General features: G+C 47.4%; 1 protein-coding gene across 1 annotated transcript; it reads left to right on the top strand.

The window, feature by feature from the left end:
• The first annotated feature begins 3,212 nt into the window (after positions 1-3,212).
• LOC119122740 (sodium- and chloride-dependent taurine transporter-like) lies at positions 3,213-13,263 on the top strand. Its single transcript, XM_037251256.1, has 15 exons — positions 3,213-3,417; positions 7,124-7,353; positions 7,413-7,547; positions 9,538-9,626; positions 9,732-9,877; positions 10,194-10,326; positions 10,404-10,538; positions 10,601-10,704; positions 10,774-10,898; positions 10,998-11,110; positions 11,350-11,487; positions 11,976-12,078; positions 12,223-12,323; positions 12,477-12,647; positions 12,729-13,263. The coding sequence occupies exons 2-15, from the start codon at positions 7,125-7,127 to the stop codon at positions 12,885-12,887; spliced, it is 1,881 nt and encodes a 626-aa protein (XP_037107151.1). The 5' UTR covers positions 3,213-3,417; position 7,124; the 3' UTR covers positions 12,888-13,263.
• Positions 13,264-16,830: the final 3,567 nt, after the last annotated feature.

The following is a 16,830-nucleotide window of genomic DNA, read 5'->3' as shown; positions in this document are numbered from 1 at the left end:
TGTTTCCTTTGCGAATTAATAAAGAAAGCTGAGTGTACTAGGACTAGCACCTTCTTTTTCGTTCATAGCTTATAGCTCCATCATATCTTGCTAGAAAAATTCCCACATAATTATAACCGGCCACCCTTCCAATGGCGCGCCAGTTTGAGAATCGGCCGTCGACATGTATGTTTAGGCAGGCCCGCAGTCGGACGCACCTTCCCTGCTGGACTCTTTGTGGTCGTAAACCCTCCTGCGGCGTTTAAGCAAATAACACGCAATACGGCGTGCTCAGCGGGGGTGCGCTGCCAGCAGTGTGGCCACACCTACACGGAGGTTGGTGCGGTGCACCGGTGCAGACGTAACCCGAACGGGCCTCCTCCACTTTCTCCTCTTTTGTTATTCATGGGGGATCACTTTCCCAGCATGCTCTGCTCTCGCAGGGAAGCAAACGGCCTGTCTGACAGATGCTGGCCTGACTGTGGAACCTCCAAAAGTAAAACAAATTTGTCCGCACTTAAATGAAGAAAAAAAAATAAATGTGATGAGGACACTGACAAATTTAGCAAGGTTCACGGGACAGAGTTGGTTAGCGTTTGCATCCAAATCAGGAGTTCTTGTGCTACTATTGATACGGAGAGTTGTTTGGGCTTTGAAAAAGGTTCAATGTCTGGCAATCGGGTCTCAACTCATTACTCAAGATGTCGAGCCATTAACACGCCTATTAGTTCGGACCGTGCACGTCGTCGGGAGCTTTAATGCTTGTTGCCGGGCCAACTGGCACAACAAGGAGTCGCCATCTTGTGGGGTCACCGGGTCTTCGGTGTTTGGCATGTGTTGGCTTGCAATGTGACACACACACTCACACACCAGACTGACTGACCCACCAACAAGTGCAACAGTAGATGGCCAAGCAGAGGTGGACAACAATAGGAAGGTCCTTGAAGGAAGTTAATCGATTGCGCGCGTTATCACATTGACCTGCCTGTGTGACAATAATTAAAAAAGGAGGCCGGTGCCATAAAGTGTCTGAAATGAAAGATGACGACTAGCTGAGCGGATGCAAAAATTTGCTTACATTGTTCTCTGTGAGGCCATCTAACACTTATTAACTGTGTGTAAAGCGGTCAAAGTGTCACCGTGTCCTGGCGTGAATCCTGAGCACAAATTGGGACATTTCAAAACCATTGTCCTCTTTTTACACACTTCCGAATCTTTGTGTACTTAGTACGTTTGCACTTAAAGTGCTGACCTGGCGGTCACCAAACAGTCTTTACCACACTTGGCTCTCTTCTTAGTCACTTTACTGCAAAGTCCTTTGCACTTGGCTCACTTCTTAAAGTCACTGAAAAGTTTTCCACTCACTCACTCACTCACTCACTCACTCACTCACTCACTCACTCACTCACTCACTCACTCACTCACTCACTCACTCACTCACTCACTCACTCACTCACTCACTCACTCACTCAGGGTGCGTTTGTTTCATTCCTTCTTGGAGAATGTGTTGATCCTTTGAGCGGTTTAAGGAACAAAAACCAAAAAAAACAAAAGCAAAGGTGAGAGCGAGAGGTGACCTGTTGGAGGTTTGCCGTCTGAGTGGTAGAAGCGGCGGCTCATTGGAGCGGCAAAACGCTCCAGGAAGGAGACGCCGATTGGCCCGAGGGCTAAATCCGCAAGACCCCCATTCGAACGATCCCCACCCCCCGGCTCAGGGCCCAGACCACAATGGAAGCTTTTGTTGGTCACGCCGCTCCTCCTCCAGCATCGCTTGGCTATCAGCACAGCTTTTGGGTCGAAGAGAAAAGATGAGAGAGGCATGAGGTGTGCATCTCGGCTCGCCACGTCCGTGACGACGTCGAGAGATGCCAACACCTGGCAAGTTGGACACTTGGAGTCACCTTCCGTTCACCGAGTGAACGGTGAATGGACATGTAAAAAAAAAAAAAAAAACGTGACGTTCAGCTCGAGCCGCTCACGGTGCCGCCCTACCTTGTAGATCCGCACATTTTTGTTTGTTGTTATTTATTTAAAAACGGAGTTAAAATATTATTGCTGTATTACAAAATTGAAGGACTTGAATTGTTTGCTGGATTGATTCGAAAATGGCGTCTCTCTCCCTCCCTCCCACAATACCATGGCGACACATCCAACGGCTGTTTCCACGGTAACCTGATGATGATGATGAGCAGTCTGACGATGATAACGTATGCGGCGTTGTCACTCAGATCAGCAGCTGCTGTAAAGCAGGAAGAACATAATCTGGATTTTAATCTAATCCCGGGCAGGCAGATGACAGGCGCTAATCTCTGGCAGGGGCGGCTCACACAATGCATGCTGGTATTTCAAATTGTGGCACACGTGTCGAAGTTCTCATTAAAAAAAATCTTCATCTCTTATATTCTTGCTATGATTAAAGGTGTTTTTATTTTCAATTTCATAAACGGATAGTGGCCGGATGAACGGATTTGTGACAATTGCTTGGTTAGGTGGAGAAAACAAGTTTGAATCATGTTGGGATGTGTTTGGAATGTTTGTTCATTTTTTTTGACGTGTTGTTTGAATGTCAAAATGGCGGTCGGGTTTTCTCGGGTCCTTTCGGCTCATCTCGCGAGGTTCGACCTCCGAATTTTGTTCGACCACCGAAGCAAAACAAATCTCGAATTTTTCGTTCGAATTCCGATTTGTTCGAGAACCGGGACGTTCGAAAACCGAGGTTTGACTGTACGTACGATTGCATTTTCACACAAACGTATCTCACATTTGTGAGCCAGTATTGTGTTTGCATTTGAAAGTCAACATGGGAAACCACTACATTCCTGTGCAAATTTCTCAATTTTGTCAAAAAGGCCTTGATTTGTCACCTGTGACGTTTGCATGCAAAATATTGCGTGACCAAATATTGTCTGTCTTTGTTTTTGTAGGTTTTTGCACATCTATCCAGAGGTGTGAGCCTTGACTCTCACTTTTGAACCTCCGTGCACCTGCCCCTGTGGCGGTGATGCAGCGGCAGCATCTGGGCTCCCGAACGGGGCGTTCAGGCGCACCTCGTAAATTACATCCCGCCTCCATCAAGCCGCCAGAACGTGTCGCGCGCACGGCCGGCATTCCGCGAAGCCGCGAACGCGCCGCCGCTCTCCTGTTGCTCCGTGAGGAGGAGGAGGAGGAGGAGGATGGAGGGTGGCGGAGGGGGAGGGAGGCCCGGTGATTTTCCACTCGCGATGGTATCACGCCGGCCCCCCCAAACCGGAGGAGACAAAGTTCACGGAGAGGAGCTTATAAGGAGGACCCGCTTTTTGGGAGACTCTCACGTCTCAGTCTTGACATCGGAGGACAAAGAGGGACTTTTTCTTTTTTTTTTTCCAATAAAAAATATCTAGCAAAGAAGACCCCCCCCCCCAAAAAAAAAACCATTTAGAAATTTCAAAGAGGCAGCAGGTAAGCCACATCCATCCTCCTCCTTTCTCTTCTTGTTCTGATTTTTTTTATTCATAACATCATTTATAGTTGTCTTTTTTTTGGGGTGGGGGGGGGGGGGGTGACATTGAAATCCACGCACACCATTTGTTTTGCTTGATTGTGTTGTTTTTGAGAGGTGACATTGAATGTTCCATAGATGTTCTGGTGTCGAGACATTGAATGCAACACAGTTTTTGCTGCTCCATTCATTTGGCATTCTCCTCTTTTTTTGGCGGGGGTGACGGTGAAAGGAGCGCGTGCCGGTTGTCTTCATTTGAGATTGTCTTTCTGGAGAGCTAGGGGGCATTGAATGCAACGCGCTCTTCTCTCGAGGGCTGTCATTTTAGATGCAAATGTCCTTTCCAATGGTGATTCATTGTATTCCCACATGACCTTTGTCTTCACTTTCTTTTTGCCCCCCATAGGCATCTCTCACACGGTAGCTCGGGGGAAATTATGATCGTTCATTTATGATGATTGTTCGGAAAAATGTTGAATCTGCTTATGATGCCGATGATGATGACGCCGATGATGATTATGGTGTTGTTAAACAAAGCCAATGAGGACTCACGCAAAGCACAAAGCAGGACCGAAGAGGGAAAAAATGCAATGCTCCACCCCCCCACCTCCTTCTCGCTTAGTCTCTCGCTACCTCTCTCTCGCTCGCTTCTCTCTCTCTTCCCCTTTCGCTCTCACTCTCCCTTTTGCTCTCTCCCCCCTCTCTCTTGCTATCTCTCCCTCTCTCTCTCTCTTTCCATTTTATTTAATTTCATTTTTCATTGTCTCTCTTTCTTTTCCCTTCAGTCTCACAGATCTTTCTCACTTTTCTCCCCACCAAGTCTTCCAGTCACTCTACCGCTCTCGTTTGATGTGTTTAGAGTCTCTCCTCCATTAGATGTAGTCTCTCATATCTCTATACTCCGAGCTTTTGATTGTCCGCCATTGTTCTAGTCATCTCTTGTTTTCATTCTCTTTCCCTCTTCCTTGAAATCAAAGTCAAGGTACTCACAAATACATTCGAACGCACTCGCAAATACATTTGAATGTACTTCTGGCTAAATGCTAGCAATGTAGCATTCTTCCCATAATGCAATGGCAAAGCACTTTGGCCTTTCTTGCTGATACGTGGAGCTTTAATCCCCCAGATAAATCAATTTATCATTCATCCTTTACTGGATAATAAGCACTGGAAAATGTGATATAAAAGTTTGGGCAGAAGGACCATCTTAGCCCACTTGCAATATTTTGGGACACCACAGCCCCTATCAAAGTCTGCTCTGCACTTCTCCATAAGGCGGGAGAAATTGTTTGCAAAAAGAGGGAAAAGCAGACGTCCAAAGCTTAAACAAGCCCAAACGAGTCTAAGACCAGAGCAGACCTTGACAATCTCTCTCCAACAAACAGCTTCATTGACTTCGAGAGCTCAACTGGACGAACGATACAAACGGCAATGCCTGCAACCAAAGGAAACATTCTCAAACATTGTGGGCAAACAACAAAAAAACAAACATCTACTTAGTTTCTTCCCAAAAGTATCTCAGATGGACTCATGGAAAAAAGACTCAGCAACACAACAAAAATAAAGAAATAGAAATAGAGGAGAGTCCTTGAAGCGGCATATCAGAGCATTACGCTCCATGTTAAGGTCAAGCCAAGGAAGGATTCCGGAAGCTGCCGCGAGGCTCCCCCTTCCCATGGATGCCGAGCGCGCGACATTCATCACACAAAAAAATTCATGGAGCTGTCCATCCAATCGCGTCATCCTTGGATCTCATCCTGCTCCATTGGTGCAGAATCCAGACAGCAACTTTCAATTCAGGGCCTCAAAGAGAGTAAAAATACGTCTATGATCGTGTCTTGAAGATTTCTACCGAGGTAGCCGCTCTGATATCTGTGATATATGCCAGATCTTTGGAGACCTGCCGAGATCTGTTAGTTGCAAAGACAAGCAAAGTCATAACGAATGAATGACGCTGCACAGGCTCAGTGCTGCCGCTAGCATATTGTGACACAACGTGGTACTACAACCAAAGGCATGACCCCCCCCCCTTCCCTAATTTCAGACTTGCAGAAGAACCGACCCGATTAACAGAAATAACGCTTGCTAAAAATTCAGCAATGTCGGCGCAGGAAGATGGTGATCGTTGGGGGAGATGCTCACTCTGCACGTCATCCGAAATCAAAATGAGACAACTGAGAGCAAGGAGGAAGAGGAGGAGGAGGATGATGATGATGATGATGATGATGATGACTGAGTACTCGTTCAGCCCAGTGGAACTAAACATGCTTAAAATAGTGGAGCGTGTTATATAAGAGCTTTGTGTGTGTGTGTGTGTGTACGTGTGTGTACACACACAGGCACGCACACACACACACATCATGCGGTTCTCACGGCTGTGCAGCTTGTTTCATTCGTTAGTCCTAATCTTAAGCAGTACAACATTAGTGTACATGCATACAGTAGATAGTAAATTCTCAGAATCATTTTTCATAATTTCACAACTTTTGTTTTAGTCTATTTCTTTGTTTCATGGAGTATAACTTTAATTTAAAGGTAATTCTTTATTATTCTTTATTCGTATTATTTATTAGTATTCCTTTGTTCAGACAAATTGAGCAGGTCTTCCCTTAACAAACTTTTCTGACAGTTTCGGCAGCCTTCTTCAGAGAGTGTCAATTCTTTATCATTTATTTCAAAATAAAAATGACAACTCATCTTGTAATTTTACGGGTTTGTCTCCTAACTTGCATAAATTAGTTTTGAATCCAAAATTTCAAATCTTGGAATATTCTGACTGCTTTTCTTGATAAAATATGACTCGGTGTTGAAACTTTTTTTTTGTTTACTTGCATCGACAAAACCACAAGAAATGTTACGATATTATTTCTGCTCCGTTTTGGAATTGCCGGAGTTCCTCAGGGCATGCAGCAGCAGACAGAATGGCCGCCCATTGTTTGAGCACAAACGCACGGTTCGGTTATAAATTAACCGTTGGGAAGCAGGTCACTCTGGTGTATCATTAACTTGTGTGGGGGCGGCCGAGAAACACCAAACGCTTTGGACGCTGTTGGTGTTCCCATCCGAGCGACACAAAAAGCCTGCTAGAAAAGCCAAAGCCCAAAAACGCTGAGCCAAAAGTGTAAAAGATGCAAAAGGCCACTTTGTTGTTTTCTCACATTTGAAAAGGGAGTGTGCTGTCATTTGAAACACGACACTTTACCTTCACACATAGCAGCCGCTTCAAATTAAAGGCAAACAATGCCATGCGATGTCACAATTACTTCACAAGTGTAATAAAAAGGAAAAGGCAAAACGCTTTGATGGAAGCCTTTTTCAACAATCTGCTTTGGGGCTCCAAAGTCAACAGCAGGCGTCTTACAAGTCTGAAACTTTCAGCGTTTAATATTTCGTATAATATCAATAATAATTCATAATGTTAATATTTAATATAAAGACATCCGAGCGGTAGGTTGAACGTTTCGTAACACGTCGTCGTTCAGCAAATGTTTTGCGAACTTATGATTACATTTTTATCTCCAAATAAAACAAAAAAATGTTTTTGTGACAGGTCGATTCATCTATTTGGGGACTGGAGAGTAAAAATAGCCGCGCCGATCGCCTTGTACATCCTCACTGTCGGTCAGTTGCCTGGGTTGCAACACTGTTTTGCTTGTTTGTCTCCAGAATGGCTCAGAAGGAAAAGCTCCAATGCCTGAAGGACTTCCACAAAGACACGCTCAAGCCGTCTCCTGGCAAGAGTCCCGGAACGCGGCCCGAAGACGAGGCCGAGGGCAAACACCCCCAGCGAGAGAAGTGGGCCAGCAAGCTGGACTTTGTTTTGTCGGTGGCTGGAGGATTTGTCGGTTTAGGCAACGTCTGGCGCTTCCCATACCTCTGCTACAAGAACGGCGGAGGTAAGCTCACAGCGCCCGCTCTCGTATCGAGTGAGGTTTTGACCACCTGTGCCTTGCAGGCGCTTTCCTCATCCCCTACTTCATCTTCCTGTTTGGTGGAGGCCTGCCGGTCTTCTTCTTAGAGGTGGCGCTGGGCCAGTTCACCTCCGAGGGCGGCATCACCTGCTGGGGGAAGCTGTGCCCCATCTTCACGGGTATGTCTCCAGCAGAGGGGGAGGAAGCGCTATTGTTCCATCAACGCGCTATTGTTCCATCAACACGCTTTCTATTTTCTATCTTCAATGGAACCAAGATGACGTGTGGCCACTTTTGAAGCACCGTTCCCGAACGGCCCTGGCAAGGAGCCTGGAGCTCGGGTTTTTGTCTCTCAGGGCCATATTTGACATTTTGGAACGCCCCCGCCCAACGCTACAGGGGCGTCCTTTAAATTGTGCTATTTGGGCTCGGGCTAAATCGGGACTTCATGTTCGGGTCGGCTTAGGCTTCTTAAATAGAAAATGGACGACATTTTGGCTTGGGCATTTGTTTGAAAGTTCCATTTAAGATTTGCCCTCCCTGGGTTGGTTTTAGAGGATGAAGTGGTCAGGGCTACGTTTGTTTCCATTCAATCTTTACAATAGGAGTTGGTTGTTGTTTTTTGGCGTTCAGGTTTGCTTAGGGTTCGGCTACCCATACTTCATTTCCAATTGGTCGATTTTCAAAAAAGAGCTTCGCTCGTCGAAATGACTTGCACGGCGGCCCTCTAGGACCCCGCTCGTGTTACGCGTCCTCTGCTCCGACGGAACAGTTGCTGTTGCCAGGCGACGCCGTGGCCTGGTTTCGGGCTCCTTCTGAAAACGCCAATTCGATCCTCGCCTTGCTGCGTCTGTCTCGTCATCTCGCTCACACAGTTTTCCCCTCCCCCGTTGCAAAATTGGGTTAATATATTCATCACTCGGGTCTGCTTGGCGCCACTTCGTTAATATTCATGACGCCTTTGATTGCTCTTTACAATATTCCCGCCGACGGGACGACGTTTGGTTGCTCGTTTGATTGGCTTGGTTTCAGTATGCAGGCGCACGCGCGCACCGCCGCCCGACACGACGTACAGAGTGTCCTGGATCACGGTTGCCAAGGCAACAGAGTGGCAACGTATCAGAACGATGGAGCGGGTGGAAAAAGGGAGCGGGTGAGCCGAGAGAGATTGAGTGAGTGAGTGAGTGAGTGAGTGAGTGAGTGAGTGAGTGAGTGAGTGAGTGAGTGAGTGAGTGAGTGAGTGAGTGAGTGAGTGAGTGAGTGAGTGAGTGAGTGAGTATGCATGCATGCATGCATGCATGCTAGTGGTGGAGAATTCAGGTTCGAGTTTGGTGCTGCATTCACACAAAGGAGAGTCAGACATGGATGCAATTTCGTCTAGCATTAGCACCTTGAGATTCCTATGGCATATAAAATGCATTCCAAATAAAATGTATTAGCATTTTTCTCACGGCGTTTGTGTTTCGCAATACAGGTAGTTGAGTTGGCGGCAAATTCAATTGTGGAGGAACACGTACAAGGTCAACTGAGGTGGTGATGTCAGTGGAGAACCACGCTGGGCGTGCGTGCGCGCATGTGTGTGTGTTTAATCAGTATCAGATCATCAGAGTCGGTGCACAAAGACACACAAGTGCACCCACTGACTCACACACATGCAGACAGATGGCACAAAGGACCTTGAAGGACATTCTTCCAAGCAATAACATTTTGTCTTGTTTGCAGGTCACAAGTGACTTCTTTGCTCTGATGGCACAAGATGTTGCTCCGGTGACAGATTGGTCAAGAGCAGCTGATACAAGAAAGGCTGACATTTAATAACAAGACATTCAAGGTCTTGTCAATAACGCTCAGTCGACGCGCAGCGTCTTTGAGGTGTGCTCAAAGGGGCGCGCCTCCTGCCCTGCCGGCTTTCAAAGCCGCTGAGCAAGTTGCACTTCATGCTGGCCAGGTCAATTGTGGCCAGCGGCAGCCATCGCAAAGTCCGACAAGCCCCTCCCCCCTTGCGAGTGGCCGCTTAGCGTTGCTTTTGGGTTGGCGAGTCTCATCGGGTTTTCCTTGCAGTGCGTTCGATTGCTTCATGTTTGTGCCATGGTCCGTCCGCATGGCTCGGTGGGCCTTCCACTGACGCTGTCTCCAAACGCGCTGGCGTCCCTCCTGGTGTGCTTGCAGGAATCGGCTATGCCTCCATCGTCATCGTGTCCCTGCTGAACATCTACTACATTGTCATCCTGGCTTGGGGACTCTACTACCTATTCCAGGTACGACCTGCATGCATCCACACGTTGCCTTCTACAGCGCAATTGTGTGAAGTCCACCTCCGACGGCGTCAAGTCCAATGTTGTCTGAAATGTTTGCGCCGTCAGTGTTTCCAGCCCGAGTTGCCGTGGGCCAAGTGCAACCAGCCCTGGAACACGGAACGCTGCATCGAGGACACCTACCGCAAGAACAAAAGCCTCTGGCTGCCTTCCAACTTCACCAACTTCACCTCCCCCGTCACCGAGTTCTGGGAGTACGTACGCGACCGCGCACTGTTCATGGCCCCATTTTAGGCCTTGGGTTTCTCTTTGGGGATTTAGCTTTAGCTTTGGGGATTCCTGTTGGGGCTTAAGGTTTGTGGCTTCGGGTTTGAGTAGCTACCTTGGGTTCAGGGTTTGATGAGATAAGATTTGCAGCGTTGGTTTCCGGTTGCGGTTTGGGTTAGGGTTTGCGGCTTATGATTTGGGGTTCAGGTTTGTGTTCTGTTTATGGGCTAGGCAGGGGTTGACCTTCAAGTCTGAGTTGGGCTTGGCGCTTCACATGTTAATATGCGTCTTCCTGTGGCACAGACGCAAAGTTTTGGGCATCAGCAGCGGCATTGAGGACATGGGCCCCATCAAGTGGGACCTGGCTCTGTGTCTCCTGCTGGTCTGGGTCATCTGCTTCTTCTGCATCTGGAAGGGCGTCAAGTCCACCGGGAAGGTTAGTGACGCCGACGTGGACGTCACAACGACATGTGGACGTCATGCCTCCTTCGTGACTTGTTGTCTTGCCTTCAGGTGGTGTACATCACGGCCACCTTCCCGTTCGTCATGCTCATTGTTTTGTTGATTCGTGGCGTCACCTTGCCCGGGGCCACTGAGGGCATCAAGTTCTACCTGTACCCCGACCTCACCCGGCTCAAGGACCCCGAGGTACGTGCCAATGTGTTTCCGCGAGCCTGTTACGCTGCCCTGCCAACGTGGTCCTCTCTCAGGTGTGGATCGACGCCGGCACCCAGATCTTTTTCTCCTACGCTATCTGTTTGGGCGCCATGACGTCCCTTGGCAGTTACAACAAGTACAAATACAACTGCTACAGGTCGGTACAGAGGCTCCTCGTCGTACGATCGATGAACCGATCGATTGATGAACGACACGTGCGTCACAGGGACTGTTTGCTGCTGGGAGCCCTCAACAGTGGTACCAGTTTTGTGTCTGGCTTTGCAATATTTTCCGTCCTGGGCTTTATGGCACAAGAGCAAGGTGTGGACATTACGGACGTGGCAGAGTCAGGTAAACTTTGCTCGTCTTGTGAATTTGGCTCACCTGATTCCGATGTCCGCTGAAATGCCTGCCTGTCTGCCTGCCGCCTTTGCCGTTTGCGCCCCTCAGGTCCCGGCTTGGCCTTCATTGCCTACCCCAAAGCCGTAACCATGATGCCTTTCCCCACACTCTGGGCCATCCTCTTCTTCATCATGCTCCTGCTGCTTGGCCTCGACAGTCAGGTCAGCCAGCCCCTTCCTTGCCTTGCAAAGTCGCTGTTTGGTCAGTCTGCCGACGACGAGGCCTAGAAATGTTTGTGGCATATGTTGAAAAGAAACGCCTTCCAGTCGCAGCTCGGTTCAAAGCTCCTTTTGTGTTGTGCTTGAAACCGTGACTTAAACTCACAAAGGCCACAGCGGGCTCCTCGGCGGAGGTCGTACAACCTTCAATGTATTGTGTGTGTGTGTGTGCGTGCTTACAGTTTGTGGAGGTGGAAGGGCAGATCACATCACTGGTGGATCTGTATCCGTCCTTCCTACGGAAGGGTTACCGCAGAGAGGTCTTCATCGCTATCATGTGCTGCATCAGCTACCTGCTGGCACTCACCATGGTCACCAAGGTAACGCAGCCGAGGACGCCGGGGCCCCGCTCACACATCAATGCGGACATTGAGCCGGGTCGCGGCGTCGCTCGGCTTTTTGCCCGCGCAGCTTCGGCAGTCACTGGAGAATCTCGTAAACACGGTTGCCTTGAAAGAGTCAGTCAGCTGTCACCTTGAATATTATCGGCGCTATCTGTTAAACGACCGCACAGACGTGCAAGTATTTATGACAGTGCTTCGGTTTTCTCACATTTGTTATGTTCTAGATTAGGAGTCTCCAATGAAGAGAAATGATTGTGTAGCTGTTGGCAAGTCGCAGATCCGCCAGTCAAAACAAAAAACATTCGATAGATGCTTGAAAATGCTTGCCTCTGAAAATGTGGCAAACCTTTGAAAAGATTCCCAAAGTAAATGTAAAAGCGGTGTGACGCGTTCCGTGTCTGCGGGTGACCTCGCTCTGGCGTTTTCCGGCAAAATTCTCAACTGGTGCCCTGCGTTTGCTTCAGGGTGGCATGTACGTGTTCCAGCTGTTTGACTACTATGCAGCCAGCGGCGTGTGCCTTCTGTGGGTGGCATTCTTTGAATGTGTCGCTGTTGCCTGGGTTTATGGTGAGTACGCCCGACAGCGAAAACCTTTGCGAGGCGAGCGTCTGCTAAGATTTGAAAGATGCCATCATTTGAAATGCTCATATTTTGGAAGAATAAAGTGTACAATTGCTAGCATTTTGAAAAGGTGCCTGACCTTTTGTGCAGGCGTTGATAACTTTTACGATGCTGTGGAGGACATGATCGGCTACAGACCCAACCCTTGGATGAAGTGGAGCTGGTCTGTCATCACTCCCTGCTTGTGCTTGGTAAGGCGGTGCACATTTCGCCCTCGTCACGGACAAGCGGCACGGCGCGCGCCATTAGCAAGCGCCTTGCGCCTTGAAGACGTCACATGCCACCGGCGTCAGCCCGAGGCGCAAACTCCCTCCGTTATCTGAAGACGCTTTGCGTGTTTGCAGAGCTGCTTCGTCTTCTCTCTGGTCAAATACAAGCCGCTGACGTACAACAAACTGTACGAGTATCCCGACTGGGCCATCGGAGTGGGCTGGACCTTGGCCTTGGCCTCCATGATTTGCATCCCCATGGTGGTGGTCATCAAGATCATACGATCGGACGGCCCGCTCATTGAGGTGGGGCGGGGAGGAGGGCTTTTCGCGGCCCAACAAGCCGGTTACGTATTGTGATGAACGTTTGCGGCTGTCTCGTTGCAGAGGATCAAGGCGGTGGCCGCCCCGGTCCGAGGCGGCGCCAGTTCGCGCCCGGCAGACCACCGCAGCCCCCGGGAGCTGGGCTACCACGCCGACCCCAACGGGAACAAGGGACTGCTGATGAAGGGCCCCAGCCACACCATCGTAGAAACCATGATGTAAAAAAGAAAAGAAGAGCGCGGGATGGAAAGTTCTCCATGAGATCGCTCTCCTCTCCCACCAGCCTCCCAAATGCTTCTCTCTCCTCAAGCTAACGCTAGCTAGCCGCCTTCTGTTTTGTCGTCTGTCTGTCCGCCCGTTTCTCCGTCTGGTGGAATGAGGGAAAAAAAGGATTTGAAGGAAGAAAATTAAAAAGTAGTTGCAAATATTTTAGGAACACTTCATGAAGGAAGTTTCTTCCTCTTCCTCTGGACAAGAAGGCGACATTGGAGTCTTGGAATCAAAAGTTCAGAGTTGGACTGAATCCCAAAAAGAAAGCCGATTACGGCGGGAATGTTTACGGCACGCAAAGTGTTTTAAGTGGCAACCAACTACACAATCATTCAAAGGTCCAAACCAGGGCTGTCCAAAGTCCAGTTGTACACTTCTGACCAGCATTGCCGAGAACTTGAACAAAGCACAGACAAAATTGGAAGATGAAAAAGTGTCGAGGACTCGTGAGGCCGTTTTTCAGCCCCCTGAAATTTGGCCTCATAAGAATCGGGGCTACACAGTCCGTCTTCACCTCCCAAATCCAATTTATTGAAAATGCCAAAACATGGGAGGACACGAGCCCTACAATATGGCAGCCATTTGGTTTCCTTGATTGATGCAGCACTTTTTTGCACAATTCCAATTCCTCAACTCGCAATTCGGGCTACGATAAGTTTTGAAATTCCATTCATGTGTGAAAATGTCTTGCCATAAATGTAATAAACGTCAGCCATTCTGATTAGAAACTGCACTTTTGGGGCCACAAATTGGGATGGGGGCCTTGAATTTGGTCAGATGGGACCAATTTGCAGTCGGGAACACCTGAGGCATTGTGTCAAATTTGCTCCATTTCAAAGAACTTGACAGCATTCAAACATCTAAAGGTTTCCAGTCCGCTTGGGCAGAAGTTTGATTTGAGAATCAAATAAAGCAAGTCTCCCCGCAACAAATGTTTGGACAACTCTGGTGCGCCAAATTGGAAAATATCTTTTCTCTGCGCTTGGCGGCCATTTTTTTACGTGACAAATCAAAGCTGTGAAAAGCCAAAAAAAATGTACTTTAGCAAAGAATGCGCTGAATGTGTAAGTATGAAAAGTCCAAAGCGGAATGCCGGTTGTGAAACGCACCTTAACGCACACGATGGCCGTAAAAGCCGCCGTACAATTGTATTGGGAAACAAAGTTTAATTTGCCAATTTGGACAAATGTATTGAAAATGTGAGAATTTTAATCATATTTTAGGACAAAGTGAAAAAAAAAAACGGTGACGTGGGGTTAGCACAAAAAGTAATTGGACAAAAAGCGTGAAAATCTGGACCACTATTGACTGTTTTTATAATAATGTCTGAATTGTAGTGAAATGCCCTTTGCCCCATTCACATTTGTATATTTTAATTAAATGACTGCTTCATCGGTGGCAAAATCCCAAGTACGACCTCAAAAGAATGTTTGGATTTGGAATATGTCTTATTCCCATTTGACATACGTGCAATAATCACCACCACATCGCCATCTGCCAGACTTGCTCTAATTATGAAACGTCTCAAAACGTTTGTCTACCAAGTTGACTTTTTTTGGTACCGTACCGTCTTGAAAATAATCAACGCGCACACATTGTAATGTCAAGCTGATATCAAGCTAACACCAAGCTAACATCATGCTAGCATCGCTAAACAACATTCTTGATAATGTCACACATCGACTATTCAACTCAGATGTGATTCACGTCATTTCGTCCAATAGTTGACATTGTGATGTGCGCTACCCAAATAGTTCATCGCTGCTTTTTCCCCTCAAAGGAATTCACGTCCCTAAAATATATGATTATGTTCCTTAGTTTATATCAATGTTTTGAGGTTTTTGTTGCTTTTTTGACTGGTCATCTTTGTGAAAAAATGTCCGAATATCATTTCAATCGACGTTAGCAACACTGAGTGCCACCAACGAGTGTTGCTAACGAGTTTTGCTCACGAGCCTTGCCTTCAAACGTTCCACTGGTTTGATTCTACTTTCACATTGAAGCACATTGCACTACTTTTCATCATCATCGTCCTCTCATGCTCAGCCCATTCTGGGTTTCCATGGCAACATCCGCCATGAGAAAGTGACAACCGTTTTCAACCAGCTTTTGTCACCTTCCACCTTTCTGTAAGCTTGAAAAATAAGTATCGATCAGGTTTCAAAATGTGTACTGTGTTTTTTGTTGTTTCTTGATTAAAAAACATCCTGGCAGTTTGTATTGTGTATTTCTTTGTCATGTAAACTGATTTGCAGGTACGTATGTAATTTGTTGTGAGTTCATGCATTGTGTTGGCTTTGTTCTTTCAACAAGGTGATGTTAATGCACGGCTCATTTTGTGGACCAGTTAAACATCTATGACTTGAATTGGGGGGGAAATCGTTTTGTTTTTCACTAAAGAGGGGTTTGGTGAATGCACATATGAAACTAGTGGGGTTCGGTACCTCCATCAAAGTTAAGAGATACTGCCCTACATTGAAACCTTACATTGAAACCCTAACCCTAGAATGAAACCCTACTTTGAAACCCTCACCCTAATTTGAAACACTAACACTAATTTGAAATTCTAGTTTAAAACCCTAGCCCTAATTTGACATCCATCCATCCATCCATCCATCCATCCATCCATCCATCCATCCATCCATCCATCCATCCATCCATCCATCCATCCATTTTCTGTCCTGCATGACCCCACAAGGTTGCGGGCGTGCTGGAGCCTATCCCAGCAGTCATCTGGCAGTAGGCAGGGGACACCCCGAACCGGTTGCCAGCCAATCGCAGGGCGCATTGAGACCAACAACCATCCGCACTCGCACTCACACCTAGGGACAATTTGGCGTGCTCAATCGGCCGACCATGCATGCTTTTGGGATGTGAGAGAAAACTATAATGGCTGGAGAAAACCCACGCGGGCATGTAACCTCTGAACTGTGTAACCGTGCCGCCCTAATTTGACATCCTAAGCCTAATTTGAAACCCTACTGGATGGATGGATGGATGGATGGATGGATGGATGGATGGATGGATGGATGGATGGATTTCTAAACGCCGTCGCTCCCGCGACTGGCCAGAAACTTCGATTGCGTCAGTGAAGCGGTCGCTGACGTGCAAAAGAAATGACATCGAGAAAGTTTGCGCTTTTATTTGCACATGACAACTCTTTTTTTCTCTTTACTTCCCAGTTTGGGAAGAGTAAATTGGTGGTATAAAAATATTTTCTTACAGGGAACTTCACAGAGGCAAAATGACACCTTTGAAAAGCCCAATCTGGTTTGAGGAAGAAGCTTTGCTGATTTTTGAGCGCTTCAATGCCATCCCGTCAAAAACAAACACGCACATTCCTTCCGACGTATACGAGTTCATATGAATAACGCAGACAAAAAACTCGAACCGGAGAACATATTTCTTTTCTTTGAGCGGTGTGAACAAAAAGTGGCTCAGCGGGCTTTATCATCTGCAAAAAACGACTGTTTCTGTCGTTCTGATCAGTCGATCAGAAGATTGGAGCCGTGGTGCGCTACTCGAGTCAATATTGGATGGATGGTTATGCTCCCCCCTGGTGGCCAAAGCACGCACATGCGCCTGAGCAGCCCAATCTGCAATTACAATTGCGTCCGTCTGACGGAACGCCTACCGCGGATCACAGCAGGACGTATGTTTCGGGAAAGTCTAATCATATCGAGTGCTATTTTGAGCTTTTCAAGTTGCCAATTCACTAAGTACAGTATGACTGTTGTAATATTGGAGGACATCATTTGCATATCATTAAAACAAAGTCGAGACTTGAATATTTTACAGTGATCGTCCTTTAGCCCCAGAAAATGTTTACTTCTAGAACTTGAACATTGAGATGCATAGAAAAACACACACACGCGTTACAGATACATGAAAACCA

The sequence above is a fragment of the Syngnathus acus genome, chromosome 5, assembly GCF_901709675.1.
Source record: "Syngnathus acus chromosome 5, fSynAcu1.2, whole genome shotgun sequence".
NCBI lineage: Eukaryota > Metazoa > Chordata > Actinopteri > Syngnathiformes > Syngnathidae > Syngnathus > Syngnathus acus.
Note: the sequence above shows the minus strand (reverse complement) of the source record. Positions and strands in the feature narration are given on the sequence as shown.